The 19,986-nt window shown below is 44.2% G+C and overlaps 1 protein-coding gene across 1 annotated transcript in view; it reads left to right on the top strand.

The window, feature by feature from the left end:
- Positions 1-19,986, top strand: part of LOC136626754 (alpha-2-macroglobulin-like protein 1) — a 194,995-nt gene that overhangs the window by 105,573 nt on the left and 69,436 nt on the right. Inside the window, exons 17-18 of the mRNA XM_066601760.1 lie at positions 3,791-3,857; positions 6,183-6,233. Of these exons, the coding sequence (XP_066457857.1) occupies positions 3,791-3,857; positions 6,183-6,233 (118 nt within the window). The remainder of the gene's footprint in view (positions 1-3,790; positions 3,858-6,182; positions 6,234-19,986) is intronic.

Here is a 19,986-nt window from a genome sequence, read left to right as displayed (position 1 = left end):
GGAATATGTAGGGAGTAGCCCCCAGCCCATGCAGTCTGGATCTGCCTGGGGTGGGCAGGTCTCACTGTTTTATATACCAGGCTTTTTTTCATATACGGGGTTTCTTCATTAACCCAAAAGCAGGGGCTAAGAAGAAATCAACTTCCAATAACCAGGGGGGGTGTTGGGCAAGCCCATTATAACATATTAACCCTTTGCAATCCAATTTTGGATTCAGGGTTTTTAAGGGTCTCTCTCTTTCTGCCATTATACAATGGCGCCAGTACTGCAGTATGGGACATGCTGGAGAGACACCCCCCCCCCCCCCTCCGCGACAACAGAGCGGCCGGTAATATACCGTAAGAATACCCTGCCGGATGTCTTCCGACATCGAAGCTGTACAGCCTTCAATCAGGATGACTTCACACATCAGACAGTGGATTGGAAAGGGTTAATGACAGTGATCTTCTACACATGGTAGTAAATAGAGGAGCTATCCAGCATGCTGATTGGCTCAAACAACAGAAGCACCGCCCGCAGCATGAGAGGTTGCAGACAACAAAATAGTTAGAGTTGTTGGTGATTGTTGGACGATCAGATGCTCCTCTCTACTAGTGGTCTGTAGGGGGCGTCCTCAGCCCGGTCACCTTGTGTGCCCTCACACATCCACTGGTCCCAATACCTCTTAACAGTCTGGTCAGATGCTCCTCTCTACTGGTGGTCTGTTGGGGAGTTCTGAGCCCGGTTGCCTTGTCTGCACTCACACACACACTGGTCCCAACAGCAGCTAACAGTCTGGTCAGAAGCTCCTCTCTACTAGCAGTCTGTTTGGGGCATCCTGAGCCTGGTCGCCTTGTGTGCCCTCATCCACTGGTCCAAACTCCTCCTAACAGTCTGGTCAGATGCTCCTCTCTACTGGTGGTCTGTCGGGGGGTACTGAGCCCGGTTACCTTGTTTGCCCTCACACATCCACTGGTCCCAACACGTCCTAACAGTCTGGTCAGTCGCCTCTCTGCTGCTGGCCTGTAGGGGGTCTTGAAGGCGGTCACCTTGTGTGCCCTCACACATCCACTGGTCCCAACACCTCCTAACAGTCTGGTAAAATGCTCCTCTCTACTGGTGGACTGCAGGGGGCTTCCTGAGCCTGGTCACCTTGTGTGCCCTCACACATCCACTGGTCCCAAAATCTCCTAACAGTCTGGCCAGATGCTCCTCTCTACTGGTGGTCTGAAGGGGGTCCTGAGCCTGGTCACCTTCTGTGCCCTCACACATCCACTGGTCCCAACACCTCCTAACAGTCTGGTCAGATGCTACTCTGTACTGGTGGTCTGTAGGGGGCGTCCTGAGCTCGGTCACCTTGTGTCCCCCATCCACTGTTCCAACACCTCCTAACAGTCTGGTCAGATGCTCCTCTCTACTAGTGGTCTGTCATGGGCAAACTGAGCGCGGTCACCTTGTGTGCCCTCACACATCCACTGGTCCCAACACCTCCTAACTGTCTGGCCAGATGCTCCTCTTTGCTGGTGGTCTGTAGGGGGCATCCTGAGCCCAGCCACCTTGTGTGCCCTCACACACCCACTGGTGCCACCACACCCTAACAGTCTGGTCAGAAGCTCCTCTCTACTGGTGGTCTGTCGGGGGCTTCCTGAGCCCGATCACCTTGTGTGCCCTCACACATCCACTGGTCCCAACACTTCCTAACCGTCTGGCCAGATGCTCCTTTCCACTGGTGGTCTGTTGGGGGGTTCTGAGCCCGGTTGCCTTGTCTGCCCTCTCACATCCACTGGTCCCAACACCTCCTAACAGTCTGGTCAGACACTCCTCTGTACTGGTGGTCTATTGGGGGCATCCTGAGCCTGGTCACCTTGTGTATTCCCACACATCCACTGGTCTCAACACCTCCCAACAGTCTGGTCAGATGCTCCTCACTACTGGTGGTCTGTAAGAGGTGTTGGGACCAGTGGATGGGGGCACACAAGGTGACCGGGCTCAGGACCCCCCTACGGATCACCAGTACAGAGGAGCATCTAACCAGACTTTTAGGAGGTGTTGGGAACCGTGGATGTGTGAGGGCACACAAGGTGACCAGGCTCAGGACCCCCGACAGACCACCAGTAGAGAGGAGCATCTGGCCAGACTGTTAGGAAGTGTTGGGACCAGTGGATGTGTGAGTGCACACAAGGTGACCGGGTTCAGCCAGCCAGAGATGAGCATCTGACCAGACTGTTAGGAGGTGTTGAGACCAGTGGATGTGTGCGAGCACACGAGGTGACCAGGCTCACTGTGCCCCTGACAGACCATCATCTAGAGAGAAGCATCTGACCAGACTGTTAGGGGGTGTTGGGGCCGGTGGATGGGGGCACACAAGGCGATCGGGCTCGGGAGATCCCCGACAGATCGCCAGTAGAGAGGAGCTTCTGACCAGACTGTAAGGGAGTGTTGGGACTAGTGGATGTGTGAGGGCACACAAGCTGACAGGGCTCACTGGTCTCAATGCCTCTTAATAGTCTGGTCAGACACTCCTCACTATACTAGTGACCTGTAGGGGGCGTCCTAACCCTTGACTCCTTGTGTATCCTCACACATCCACTGGTCCCAACACCTCCTAACAGTCTGGTCAGATGCTTCTCACTGCTGATGGTCTGCAGGGGGTATCCTGAGCCCAGTCACCTTGTGTGCCCTCACACATCCACTGCTCCCAACACGTCCGGTCAGATGCTCCCGTCTACTGGTGGTCTGTAGGGGGTGTACTGAGCCTGCTCAGCTTGTGCGTCCTCACACATCCACTGGTCCCAACACCTCCTAACAGTCTGGTCAGACGCTCCTCTGTACTGGTGGTATGTCAGGGGGTCATGAGCCTGGTCGCCTTGTGTACCCCCTCACACATCCACTGGTCCCAACACCTCCTAACAGTCTGGTCAGATAATCCTCTGTACTGGTGGTCTGTGGTGGGCGTCCTGAGCCCGGTCACCTTGTGTGCCCTCACACATCCACTGGACCTTACATCACCTAACAGTCTGGTCAGACGCTGGTCACTACTGGTGGTCTGTAGGGAGGGCCCTGAGCCTGGTTACCTTGTGTAGCCTCACACAGCCACTGGTCCCAACATCTCCTAACAGTCTGGTCAGACGCTGGTCACTACTGGTGGTCTGTAGGGGGCGTCCTGAGCCTGCTCACCTTGTGTGCCCCCACACATCCACTGGTCCCAACACCTCCTAACAGTCTGGTCAGAAGGTCCTCTCTACTGGTGGTCTGTAGGGGGCGTCCTGAGCCCGGTCACCTTGTGTGCCCCCACACATCCACTGGTCCCAACACCTCCTAAAAGTCAATTAAGAACAGCCGGTGGAAGACAATTCTTGGATATGACCATTCAGCTTCCCACATCCCAATAATGCGCCCCTCTCAGACTCTGGTAATGGGGCGAAATCTCTTCTCTGCGTTGCAGAGGCGTCTAGTGGTCAACAAGCTCTACATAAGCGGACAAAGAGGTGACTACACACAAGGAGTCTCCGAGAGCCTTTTATAGGCCAAGGGGGTAACAACTTTTAAGGCCTGGTGACAAGACCATCCATCTAATTACCCCAACTTTCATCATTTATATATCTGCCTGACATATAACTGCAGGATGAGTTTTGCAGCACAACAACTCCTTTTAGGGGCGGGATGGTTTTCTTGACAAGAGTGTATATACACAATGCACAAAACGCTTGTCCTGTCCTGTATATGTTTATGTTTGTATATATAATATGAACTTTCTCTGGGTTTTTGCCTTTATATATCGGTGATGGTGATCTGCTTCTTCTCTCACCAGGAGAATGGCCTCCATATTTTGACCAGCTGGAACATTGTCGCTCCGACCACCTGTACATTTGAAAGCGGTAAGTAATCTTTGTATGTGTCGGATAATATTATTATTGATCTCTCCGCTGACTAATCCTGATGGCGATGCACTGAACAGAGTCGGTGGGGTCCTTCTCCTGTCTTCACTAAGTAAGTGAGTTGATCGTTATGTTACAGAATCTCTGAGATCGCCACATGGTAGGGGCGTCCCTGGGTGGGCTGCATGGGATGAAATAAGATTACTGGGTGTGAGACCTGGGAAAGTAGAGGGGTCGTGAGAGCGGAGTAACTGGATTACAGATCCTTGAAAAGTCTTTTGTTACTATGGGTCAGGAGTTTGACCTGAAAGAAGACTTGTATCTGCGGTATTGGCTATGGTTTGCAGGAATAAAACACTTATTTTGGCGGTTTAGATGACCCAAGATTTATCCCATCCGGAAGATATATTCATTATTGGGAGGCTGATCTGATCTCAGCACTTTAGAGAGGATATTGGGGTGTTATAAGACAAATAAGGGAAGATAAGGAAGATATCTGTTGTGTCCGTGTTGTCCATCACAGTGTATCTAATCTATAGAGCCTGCTATCCACTGGCTGCAAATGATGGGTGATAGAGCGAAGGGTAAACGGGAAAAGGGGGTCTAATCTGCAGAAATACCCAAAGTTGCATCTATAGTGGAAGGAAGTATTGGGTCAGGGAGAATATGGTCTCTCCCAAGTGAGAACAGCTATTGAGGAGACTAATAAGGCCATCCATACTCTTCTGTGAAATGTATGTAAATGGAAAGATGGAACAATGCCTCTACAGCGCCACCTATTGGAAGGCAGCATTCCTGCAAGTTAATATCAGTCCTTTTAATAAGCCTTATAACTATGACTGGGAATATAAAGCAAAGCCAGAGTCTTCTCCAGGAGGAAGAGACAACCGTGTACAGACTGTTTTGAGGTTTTTGCCCCTCATCGGTGTGCAGTAGGCTCCTGGCTGGTGAGAGCCTCATAATTCCCAATCATTGTTAGAAGACTTCTTAAAAGATCTGACATTAACTTGCAGAAATGCTGCTTTCCAATAGGTGGCACTGTAGAGACATTGTTCCATCTTTTCAATTGCATGGAAGGAAGCATCGGCACATATACAGTCCAAGTATATTGAGAACAGACCGCTCTAATATGGTGAATAGGGAGATAAAAGGGGCAAAAATGAGGGCGCTCTATGTCACCGAAACATGAACTAGAGTCATCCAATTTTTTTTTCATATTATTCAAAAAAGGCAATTAATGGTGACTACAATGGTTCATCCAAGCTTCAAGCACAGGTACACCCCATTTCTCAGCTTCCTGGAGTGCGATAAGGGGAGGTGGGGGTTCGTAGCCTTCCATCTCCCCTTATCGCACTCCAGGAAGCTGAGATAAAAGGTGTTGTAGAGCTACCATATCCCTCCAACACCCCATATCTCAGCTTCCTGTAGCGTGATTAAGAGAGAAAGGTATTGCAGCTCTGCAACAGACCATATCACACTCACAGAAGCTGATATATGAGTGTTGGGGGTTACGGCAGCTCTACAACACCCAATATTGGATGAGTGTATGATAGCTCTACATCTCCCTTTATCACACTTCAGAAAGCTAAGATAAGAGATGTTGTAGAGCTACTGTATGCCCCAACACATATTTCAGCTTCCTTGAGTGTGATAGGGTGTGTTGCAGAGCTGCAATACCTTTCTCTCCTAATCACACCCCAGGATGCTGAGATATGGGGTGTTTGGGGCTATGGTAGCTTTACAGCACCTCATATCTCATCTCTCTGGAGTGTGATAAGAACTGATGGGTGTATGACAGCTCCATGTATAAAACTCGACGACGATGTCTGATACCGGGCGATGTTCAGGCCCAGATTACTGTAGAGAAGATGTAAAAAAACATACAATGACCTCCTAGTCAATCCCATAAACAGAACGCAGCAAATGTAACGTCATATCATCGCCCCACGGTGGAGGCAACACTTTAAAAAATCCCAACGTAATATAATAATTCTATAAAAAAGCTATAAAATGTTTTTAGAAAAAAAAAATCACATGATCTTGGCAGCAAGAAACAGGAGCTACTAGAGGAGTTGTGGCAGCGCCATCAGGGGTGCAGAAACTCACAGACCCCGCAAATCACCCATAGATTCTATATGAAAAGCGTCCAATATGTGTGATAATCTGCTATAGGAAGAAAAGAAGTAAAGCATTAGACAAACAGGTGAGACCTGCGACACGACCGGCGAAAACAGAGATCCAGAGACGATGACAAATATGGAGGTAAACCGATCCGCTGCCTGGAGAATAATCTGTATAATAACCGCACTGTCTCCTTATGTCTAGGTGACATGTCCGATGCTACAATGCCGATGACGACCAGCCCAGCATTAGGAGGTTCATATACATATATAAATACACATCCTATATACTGACCCTCCTGATATATCCTCCACACACTACATCCAATATACTGACCCTCCTGATATATCCTCACACACTACATCCTATATACTGACCCTCCTGATATTTCCTCCACACTACATCCTATATACTGAGCCTCCTGATATATCCTCCACACACTACATCCTATATACTGACCCTCCTGATATATCCTCCACACACTACATCGTATATACTGACCCTCCTGATATATCCTCCACACACTACATCGTATATACTGACCCTCCTGATATATCCTCCACACACTACATCCTATATATTGACCCTCCTGATATGTCCTCCACACTACATCCTATATACTGACCCTACTGATATATCCCCCACACACTATATCCTACATACTGACCCTCCTTATATATCCTCCACACACTATATCCTATAAACTGACCCTCCTGACGTATCCTCCTCAATACATCCTATATATTGACCTTTCTGATATATCCTCCACACTACATCCTATATACTGACCTTCCTTACATATCCTCCACACACTACATCCTATATACTGACCCTCCTGATATATCCCCCATATACTACATCCTATATACTGACCTCCTGATATATCCTCCACACAATAAATCCTATATACTGACTATGCTGATATATCCTCACACACTACATCCTATATACTAACCCTCCTGATATATATTCCCCACACTACATCTTATATACTGACCCTCCTGATATATCCTCCACACTACATCCCATATACTGACCCTCCTGATATATCCTTCACATACTAAATCCTATATACTGACCCTCCTGATATATCTTTCACACACTAAATCCTATATACTGACCCTCCTGATATATCCTCACACACTACATCCTATATACTGACCCTCCTGATATTTCCTCCACACTACATCCTATATACTGAGCCTCCTGATATATCCTCCACACACTACATCCTATATACTGACCCTCCTGATATATCCTCCACACACTACATCGTATATACTGACCCTCCTGATATATCCTCCACACACTACATCGTATATACTGACCCTCCTGATATATCCTACACACACTACATCCTATATATTGACCCTCCTGATATGTCCTCCACACTACATCCTATATACTGACCCTACTGATATATCCCCCACACACTATATCCTACATACTGACCCTCCTTATATATCCTCCACACACTATATCCTATATACTGACCCTCCTGACGTATCCTCCTCAATACATCCTATATATTGACCTTTCTGATATATCCTCCACACTACATCCTATATACTGACCTTCCTTACATATCCTCCACACACTACATCCTATATACTGACCCTCCTGATATATCCCCCATATACTACATCCTATATACTGACCTCCTGATATATCCTCCACACAATAAATCCTATATACTGACTATGCTGATATATCCTCACACACTACATCCTATATACTAACCCTCCTGATATATATTCCCCACACTACATCTTATATACTGACCCTCCTGATATATCCTCCACACTACATCCCATATACTGACCCTCCTGATATATCCTTCACATACTAAATCCTATATACTGACCCTCCTGATATATCCTTCACACACTAAATCCTATATACTGACCCTCCTGATATATCCTTCACACACTAAATCCTATATACTGACCCTCCTGATATATCCTTCACACACTAAATCCTATATACTGACCCTCCTGATATATCCTTCACATACTAAATCCTATATACTGACCCTCCTGATATATCCTTCACACACTAAATCCTATATACTGACCCTCCTGATATATCCTTCACACACTAAATCCTATATACTGACCCTCCTGATATATCCTCCACATACTACATCCTATATACTGACCCTCCTGATATATCCTCCACACTACATCCTATATACTGACCCTCCTGATATATCCTCCACACACTACATCGTATATACTGACCCTCCTGATATATCCTCCACACACTACATCCTATATATTGACCCTCCTGATATGTCCTCCACACTACATCCTATATACTGACCCTACTGATATATCCCCCACACACTATATCCTATATACTGACCCTCCTTTTATATCCTCCACACACTACATCCTATATACTGACCCTCCTGACATATCCTCCTCAATACATCCTATATATTGACCGTTCTGATATATCCTCCACACTACATCCTATATACTGACCTTCCTTACATATCCTCCACACACTACATCCTATATACTGACCCTCCTGATATAACCCCTCATATACTACATCCTATATACTGACCTCCTGATATATCCTCCACACACTAAATCCTATATACTGACTATGCTGATATATCCTCACACACTACATCCTATATACTAACCCTCCTGATATATATTCCCCACACTACATCTTATATACTGACCCTCCTGATATATCCTTCACATACTAAATCCTATATACTGACCCTCCTGATATATCCTTCACACACTAAATCCTATATACTGACCCTCCTGATATATCCTTCACACACTAAATCCTATATACTGACCCTCCTGATATATCCTTCACACACTAAATCCTATATACTGACCCTCCTGATATATCCTTCACATACTAAATCCTATATACTGACCCTCCTGATATATCCTTCACACACTAAATCCTATATACTGACCCTCCTGATATATCCTTCACACACTAAATCCTATATACTGACCCTCCTGATATATCCTCCACACACTACATCTTATATACAGACTATGCTGGTATATCCTCCACACTACATCCTATATACTGACCCTCCTGACGTATTCTCCTCACTACATCCTATATATTCACCTTTCTGATATATCCTCCACACTGCATCCTATATACTGACCCTCCTGATATATCCTCACACACCACATCCTATATACTGACCCTCCTGATATATCCTACACACTACATTCTATATACTGACCCTCCTGACATATCCTTCACACACTACATCCTATATACTGACCCTCCTGATATATCCTCCACACTACATCCTATATACTGACCCTCCTGATATATCCTCCACACACTACATCCTATATACTGAACCTCCTGATATATCCTCCACACACTACATCCTATATACTGACCCTCCTGATATATCTTCCACACTACATCCTATATACTGACCCTCCTGATATGTCCCCCACACACTACATCCTATATAGTGACCCTCCTGATATATCCTCAACACTACATCCTATATACTGACCCTCCTGATATATCCTCCACACTACATCCTATATACTGACCCTCCTGATATATCCTCCACACTACATCCTATATACTGACCTCCTGATATATCATCCACACTACATCCTATATACTGACTATGCTGATATATCCTCCACACTACATCCTATATACTGACCCTCCTGACGTATCCTCCTCACTACATCCTATATATTGACCTTTCTGATATATCCTCCACAATACATCCTATATACTGACCCTCCTGATATATCCTCCACACACTACATCCTATATACTGACGCTCCTGATATGTCCTCCACACTACATCCTATATACTGACCCTCCTGATATATCCTCCACACTACATCCTATATACTGACCCCCCCTGATATATACTCCACACACTACATCCTATATACTGACCCTACTGATATGTCCTCCACACACTACATCCTATATACTGACCCTCCTGATATATCCTCCACATTACATCCTATATACTAACCCTCCTGATATATCCTCCACATTACATCCTATATACTGACCCTCCTGATATATCCTCCACACACCACATTGTATATACTGACCCTACTGATATGTCCTCCACACACTACATCCTATATACTGACCCTCCTGATATATCCTCCACATTACATCCTATATACTGACCCTCCTGATATATCCTCCACATTACATCCTATATACTGACCCTCCTGATATATCCCCCACACACTACATCCTATATACTGACCCTCCTGATATATCCTCCACATTACATCCTATATACTGACCCTCCTGATATATCCTCCACACACCACATTGTATATACTGACCCTACTGATATGTCCTCCACACACTACATCCTATATACTGACCCTCCTGATATATCCTCCACACTACATCCAATATACTGACCCTCCTGATATATCCTCCACACTACATCCTATATATTGACCTTTCTGATATATCCTCCACACTACATCCTATATACTGACCTCCTGATATATCCTACACACACTACATCCTATATACTGATCCTCCTGATATATCCTCCACACACTACATCCTACATACTGACCCTCCTGATATATCCTCCACACACTACATCCTATATAATGACCCTCCTGATATATCCTCCACACACTACATACTATATACTGACCTTTCTGATATATCTTCCACATTACATCCCATATACTGAGCCTCCTGATATGTCCCCCACACACTACATCCTATATACTGACTATGCTGATATATCCTCACACACTACATCCTACATACTGACCCTCCTGATATATCCTCCACACACTACATCCTACATACTGACCCTCCTGATATATCCTCCACACTACATCCTTTTACTGACCCTCCTGATATATCCTCCACACACTACATCCTATATACTGACCTTTCTGATATATCCTCCACATTACATCCTATATACTGACCCTCCTGATATGTCCCCCACACACTACATCCTATATACTGACCCTCCTGATGTACCCTCCTCACTACATCCTATATACTGACCTTTCTGATACATCCTCCACACTACATCCTATATACTGACCTCCTGATATATCCCCCACACACTACAACCTATATACTGACTCTCCTGATATATCCTCCACACTACAACCTATATACTGACCATCCTGATATATCCTTCACACTACATCCTATATACTGACCCTCCTGATATATCCTCCACACTACATCCTATATACTAACTGTACTGATATATCCTTCACACACTGCATCCTATATACGGAGCCTCCAGATATATCCTCCGCACTAAATTCTATATACTGACCCCCCTGATATACTCTCCACACACTACATCCTATATACTGCCCCCCTATTATATCCTCCACACACTACATCCTATATACTGACCCCCTGATATATCCTCCACACACTACATCCTATATACTGACCCTCCTGATATATCCTCCGCACTAAATTCTATATACTGACCCCCCTGATATACTCTCCACACACTACATACTATATACTGACCCCCCTGATATATCCTCCACACACTACATCCTATATACTAACCCTCCTGATATATCCTCCACACACTACATCCTATATACTGACCCTCCTGATATATCCTCCACACTACATCCTATATACTGACCCTCCTGATATATCCTCCACACTACATCCTATATACTGACCCTCCTGATATATTCTCCACACACTACATCCTATATACTGAGCCTTCTGATATATCCTCCACACACTACATCCTATATACTGACCCTCCTGATATACCCTCCACACACTACATCCTATATACTGACCCTCCTGATATATCCTCCACACAATACATGCTATATACTGACCCTACTGATATATCCCCCACACACTACATCCTATATACTGACCCTCCTGATTTATCCTCCACACACTACATCGTATATACTGACCCTCCTGATATATCCTCCACACTACATCCTATATACTGACCCTCCTGATATATCCTCTACACACTACATCCTATATACTGACCCTCCTGATATATTCTCCACACACTACATCCTATATAATGACCCTTCTGATATATCCTCCACACACTACATCCTATATACTGACCCTCCTGATATACCCTCCACACACTACATCCTATATACTGACCCTCCTGATATATCCTCCACACTACAACCTATATACTGACCATCCTGATATATCCTTCACACTACATCCTATATACTGACCCTCCTGATATATCCTCCGCACTAAATTCTATATACTGACCCCCCTGATGTACTCTCCACACACTACATCCTATATACTGACCCTCCTGATATATCCTCCACATTACATCCTATATACTAACCCTCCTGATATATCCTCCACATTACATCCTATATACTGACCCTCCTGATATATCCTCCACACTACATCCTATATATTGACCCTCCTGATATATTCTCCACACACTACATCCTGTATACTGACCCTCCTGATATATTCTCCACACACTACATCCTGCATACTGACCCTCCTGATGTATCCTCCTCACTACATCCTATATACTGACCCTCCTGATATATCCCCCACACACTACATCCTATATACTGACTCTCCTGATATATCCTCCACACTACAACCTATATACTGACCCTCCTGATATATCCTCCACACTACATCCTATATACTGTCCCTCCTGATATATCCTCCTCACTACATCCTATATACTGACCTTTCTGATATATCCTCCACACTACATCCTATATACTGACCTCCTGATATATCCCCCACACACTACATCCTATATACTGACCCTCCTGATATATCCTCCACACACTGCATCCTATATACTGACCCTCCTGATACATCCTCCACACTACATCCTATATACTGACCCTCCTGATATATCCTCCACACACTACATCCTATATACTGACCCTCCTGATATATCCTCCACACTACATCCTCTATACTGACCCTCCTGATATATCCTCCACACTACATCCTATATACTGAGCCTCCTGATATATCCTCTACACACTACATCCTATATATTGACCCTCCTGATATATCCCCCACACACTACATCCTATATACTGACCCTCCTGATATATCCCCCACACACTACATCCTATATACTGACCCTCCTGATATATTCTCCACACACTACATCCTGCATACTGACCCTCCTGATGTATCCTCCTCACTACATCCTATATACTGACCTCCTGATATATCCCCCACACACTACAACCTATATACTGACCCTCCTGATGTATCCTCCTCACTACATCCTATATACTGACCTTTCTGATATATCCTCCACACTACATCCTATATACTGACCTCCTGATATATCCCCCACACACTACATCCTATATACTGACCCTCCTGATATATCCTCCACACACTACATCCTGTATACTGACCCTCCTGATACATCCTCCACACTACATCCTATATACTGACCCTCCTGATATATCCTCCACACACTACATCCTATATACTGACCCTCCTGATATATCCTCCACACTACATCCTATATATTGACCCTCCTGATATATCCTCCACACTGTATCCTATATACTGACCCTCCTGATATATCCTCCGCACTAAATTCTATATACTGACCCCCCTGATATACTCTCCACACACTACATCCTTAATACTGACCCCCCTGATATATCCTCCACACACTACATCCTATATACTGACGCTCCTGATATATCCTCCACATTACATCCTATATACTGACCCTCCTGATATATCCTCCATAAACTACATCCTATATACTGACCCTACTGATATATCCTCCACACACTGCATCCTATATACTGACCCTCCTGATATATCCTCCACATTACATCCTATATACTAACCCCCCATATATATTCTCCACACACTACATCCTATATACTGACCCTCCTGATATACCCTCCACACACTACATCCTATATACTGACCCTCCTGATAATTCCTCCACACTACAACCTATATACTGACCATCCTGATATATCCTTCACATTACATCCTATATACTAACCCTCCTGATATATCCTCCACACTACATCCTATATACTGACCCTCCTGATATACCCTCCACACACTACATCCTATATACTGACCCTCCTGATAATTCCTCCACACTACATCCTATATACTAACCCTCCTGATATATCCTCCACACTACAACCTATATACTGACCATCCTGATATATCCTTCACATTACATCCTATATACTAACCCTCCTGATATATCCTCCACACTACATCCTATATACTGACCCTCCTGATATACCCTCCACACACTACATCCTATATACTGACCCTCCTGATAATTCCTCCACACTACATCCTATATACTAACCCTCCTGATATATCCTCCACACTACAACCTATATACTGACCCTCCTGATATATCCTCCACACTACATCCTATATATTGACCCTCCTGATATATTCTCCACACACTACATCCTGTATACTGACCCTCCTGATATATTCTCCACACACTACATCCTGCATACTGACCCTCCTGATATATCCTCCACACTACATCCTATATACTGACCTCCTGCTATATCCTCCACACACTACATCCTATATACTGACCCTCCTTATATATCCTCCACACTACAACCTATATACTGACCCTCCTGATATATCCTCCACACTACATCCTATATACTGACCCTCCTGATATATCCTCCTCACTACATCCTATATACTGACCTTACTGATATATCCTCCACACTACATCCTATATACTGACCTCCTGATATATCCCCCACACACTACATCCTATATACTGACCCTCCTGATATATCCTCCACACACTACATCCTATATACTGACCCTCCTGATACATCCTCCACACTACATCCTATATACTGACCCTCCTGATATATCCTCCACACACTACATCCTATATACTGACCCTCCTGATATATCCTCCACACTACATCCTATATATTGACCCTCCTGATATATTCTCCACACACTACATCCTGCATACTGACCCTCCTGATGTATCCTCCTCACTACATCCTATATAATGACCTTCTGATATATCCCCCACACACTACATCCTATATACTGACTCTCCTGATATATCCTCCACACTACAACCTATATACTGACCATCCTGATATATCCTTCACACTACATCCTATATACTGACCCTCCTGATATATCCTCCGCACTAAATTCTATATACTGACCCCTCTGATATACTCTCCACACACTACATCCTATATACTGACCCCCCTGATATATCCTCCACACACTACATCCTATATACTGACGCTCCTGATATATCCTCCACATTACATCCTATATACTGACCCTCCTGATATATCCTCCATAAACTACATCCTATATACTGACCCTACTGATATATCCTCCACACACTGCATCCTATATACTGACCCTCCTGATATATCCTCCACATTACATCCTATATACTAACCCCCCATATATATTCTCCACACACTACATCCTATATACTGACCCTCCTGATATACCCTCCACACACTACATCCTATATACTGACCCTCCTGATAATTCCTCCACACTACAACCTATATACTGACCATCCTGATATATCCTCCACACTACATCCTATATACTGACCTCCTGATATATCCCCCACACACTACATCCTATATACTGACCCTCCTGATATATCCTCCACACACTACATCCTATATACTGACCCTCCTGATACATCCTCCACACTACATCCTATATACTGACCCTCCTGATATATCCTCCACACACTACATCCTATATACTGACCCTCCTGATATATCCTCCACACTACATCCTATATATTGACCCTCCTGATATATTCTCCACACACTACATCCTGCATACTGACCCTCCTGATGTATCCTCCTCACTACATCCTATATACTGACCTTCTGATATATCCCCCACACACTACATCCTATATACTGACTCTCCTGATATATCCTCCACACTACAACCTATATACTGACCATCCTGATATATCCTTCACACTACATCCTATATACTGACCCTCCTGATATATCCTCCGCACTAAATTCTATATACTGACCCCCCTGATATACTCTCCACACACTACATCCTATATACTGACCCCCCTGATATATCCTCCACACACTACATCCTATATACTGACGCTCCTGATATATCCTCCACATTACATCCTATATACTGACCCTCCTGATATATCCTCCATAAACTACATCCTATATACTGACCCTACTGATATATCCTCCACACACTGCATCCTATATACTGACCCTCCTGATATATCCTCCACATTACATCCTATATACGAACCCCCCATATATATTCTCCACACACTACATCCTATATACTGACCCTCCTGATATACCCTCCACACACTACATCCTATATACTGACCCTCCTGATAATTCCTCCACACTACAACCTATATACTGACCATCCTGATATATCCTTCACACTACATCCTATATACTGACCCTCCTGATATATCCTCCGCACTAAATTCTATATACTGACCCCCCTGATATACTCTCCACACACTACATCCTATATACTGACCCTCCTGATATATCCTCCACATTACATCCTATATACTAACCCTCCTGATATATCCTCCACATTACATCCTATATACTGACCCTCCTGATATATCCTCCACACTACATCCTATATATTGACCCTCCTGATATATTCTCCACACACTACATCCTGTATACTGACCCTCCTGATGTATCCTCCTCACTACATCCTATATACTGACCCTCCTGATATATCCTCCACACTACATCCTATATATTGACCCTCCTGATATATTCTCCACACACTACATCCTATATACTGACCTTTCTGATATATCCTCCACACTACATCCTATATACTGACCTCCTGATATATCCCCCACACACTACATCCTATATACTGACCCTCCTGATATATCCTCCACACACTACATCCTATATACTGACCCTCCTGATATATCCTCCACACACTACATCCTATATACTGACCCTCCTGATATATCCTCCACACTACATCCTATATATTGACCCTCCTGATATATTCTCCACACACTTTATCCTATATACTGACCCTTCTGATATATCCTCCACACACTACATCCTATATACTGTACCTCCTGATATATCCCCCACACACTACATCCTATATACTGTACCTGCTGATATATCCTCAACACTACATCCTATATACTGACCCTCCTGATATATCCTCCACACACTACATCCTATATACTGACCCTCCTGATGTATCCTCCACACTACATCCTATATACTGACCTCCTGATATATGCCCCCACACACTACAACCTATATACTGACTCTCCTGATATATCCTCCACACTACAACCTATATACTGACCATCCTGATATATCCTTCACACTACATCCTTTATACTGACCCTCCTGATATATCCTCCGCACTAAATTCTATATACTGACCCCCCTGATATACTCTCCACACACTACATCCTATATACTGACCCCCCTGATATATCCTCCACACACTTAATCCTATATACTGACCCTCCTGATATATCCTTCACACTACATCCTATATACTGACCCTCCTGATATATACTCCGCACTAAATTCTATATACTGACCCCCCTGATATACTCTCCACACACTACATCCTATATACTGACCCTCCTGATATATCCTCCACATTACATCCTATATACTAACCCTCCTGATATATCCTCCACATTACATCCTATATACTGACCCTCCTGATATATCCTCCACACTACATCCTATATATTGACCCTCCTGATATATTCTCCACACACTACATCCTGTATACTGACCCTCCTGATGTATCCTCCTCACTACATCCTATATGCTGACCTTTCTGATATATCCTCCACACTACATCCTATATACTGACCTCCTGATATATCCCCCACACACTACATCCTATATACTGACCCTGCTGATATATCCTCCACACACTACATCCTATATACTGACCCTCCTGATATATCCTCCACACACTACATCCTATATACTGACCCTCCTGATATATTCTCCACACACTACATCCTGCATACTGACCCTCCTGATGTATCCTCCACACACTACATCCTATATACTGACCCTCCTCATATATTCTCCACACACTACATCCTGCATACTGACCCTCCTGATGTATCCTCCACACACTACATCCTATATACTGACCCTCCTGATATATCCTCCACACACTACATCCTATATACTGACCCTCCTGATATATCCTCCACACACTACATCCTATATACTGACCCTCCTGATATGTCCTCCTCACTACATCCTATATACTGACCTCCTGATATATCCCCCACACACTACAACCTATATACTGACTCTCCTGATATATCCTCCACACTACAACCTATATACTGACCATCCTGATATATCCTTCACACTACATCCTATATACTGACCCTCCTGATATATCCTCCGCACTAAATTCTATATACTGACCCCCCTGATATACTCTCCACACACTACATCCTATATACTGACCCCCCTGATATATCCTCCACACACTACATCCTATATACTGACGCTCCTGATATATCTCCCACATTACATCCTATATACTGACCCTCCTGATATATCCTCCACATTACATCCTATATACTGACCCTCCTGATATACCCTCCACACACTACATCCTATATACTGACCCTCCTGATATATCCTCCACACACTACATCCTATATACTGACCCTCCTGATATATCCTCCACACACTACATCCTATATACTGACCCTCCTGATATATCCTCCACACTACATCCTATATACTGTCCCTCCTGATATATCCTCCTCACTACATCCTATATACTGACCTTTCTGATATATCCTCCACACTACATCCTATATACTGACCTCCTGATATATCCCCCACACACTACATCCTATATACTGACCCTCCTGATATATCCTCCACACACTGCATCCTATATACTGACCCTCCTGATATATCCTCCACACACTACATCCTATATACTGACCCTCCTGATATATCCTCCACACACTACATCCTATATACTGACCCTCCTGATATATCCTCCACACTACATCCTATATACTGACCCTCATGATATATCCTCTACACACTACATCCTATATATTGACCCTCCTGATATATCCCCCACACACTACATCCTATATACTGACCCTCCTGATATATCCCCCACACACTACATCCTATATACTGACCCTCCTGATATATTCTCCACACACTACATCCTGCATACTGACCCTCCTGATGTATCCTCCTCACTACATCCTATATACTGACCTCCTGATATATCCCCCACACACTACAACCTATATACTGACCCTCCTGATGTATCCTCCTCACTACATCCTATATACTGACCTTTCTGATATATCCTCCACACTACATCCTATATACTGACCTCCTGATATATCCCCCACACACTACATCCTATATACTGACCCTCCTGATATATCCTCCACACACTACATCCTATATACTGACCCTCCTGATACATCCTCCACACTACATCCTATATACTGACCCTCCTGATATATCCTCCACACACTACATCCTATATACTGACCCTCCTGATATATCCTCCACACTACATCCTATATATTGACCCTCCTGATATATCCTCCACACACTACATCCTCTGTACTGACCCTCCTGATATATCCCCCACACACTACATCCTATATACTGACCCTCCTGATATATCCTCCACACACTACATCCTATATACTGACCCTCCTGATATATCCTCCACACACTACATCCTATATACTGACCCTCCTGATATATCCTCCACACTGTATCCTATATACTGACCCTCCTGATATATCCTCCACATTACATCCTATATACTGACCCTCCTGATATATCCTCCATAAACTACATCCTATATACTGACCCTACTGATATATCCTCCACACACTGCATCCTATATACTGACCCTCCTGATATATCCTCCACATTACATCCTATATACTAACCCCCCA

Source organism: Eleutherodactylus coqui, chromosome 4 (genome assembly GCF_035609145.1).
Source record: "Eleutherodactylus coqui strain aEleCoq1 chromosome 4, aEleCoq1.hap1, whole genome shotgun sequence".
In the NCBI taxonomy this organism is placed as follows: Eukaryota; Metazoa; Chordata; class Amphibia; order Anura; family Eleutherodactylidae; genus Eleutherodactylus; species Eleutherodactylus coqui.
This window is presented reverse-complemented; position numbering and strand designations above follow the sequence as displayed.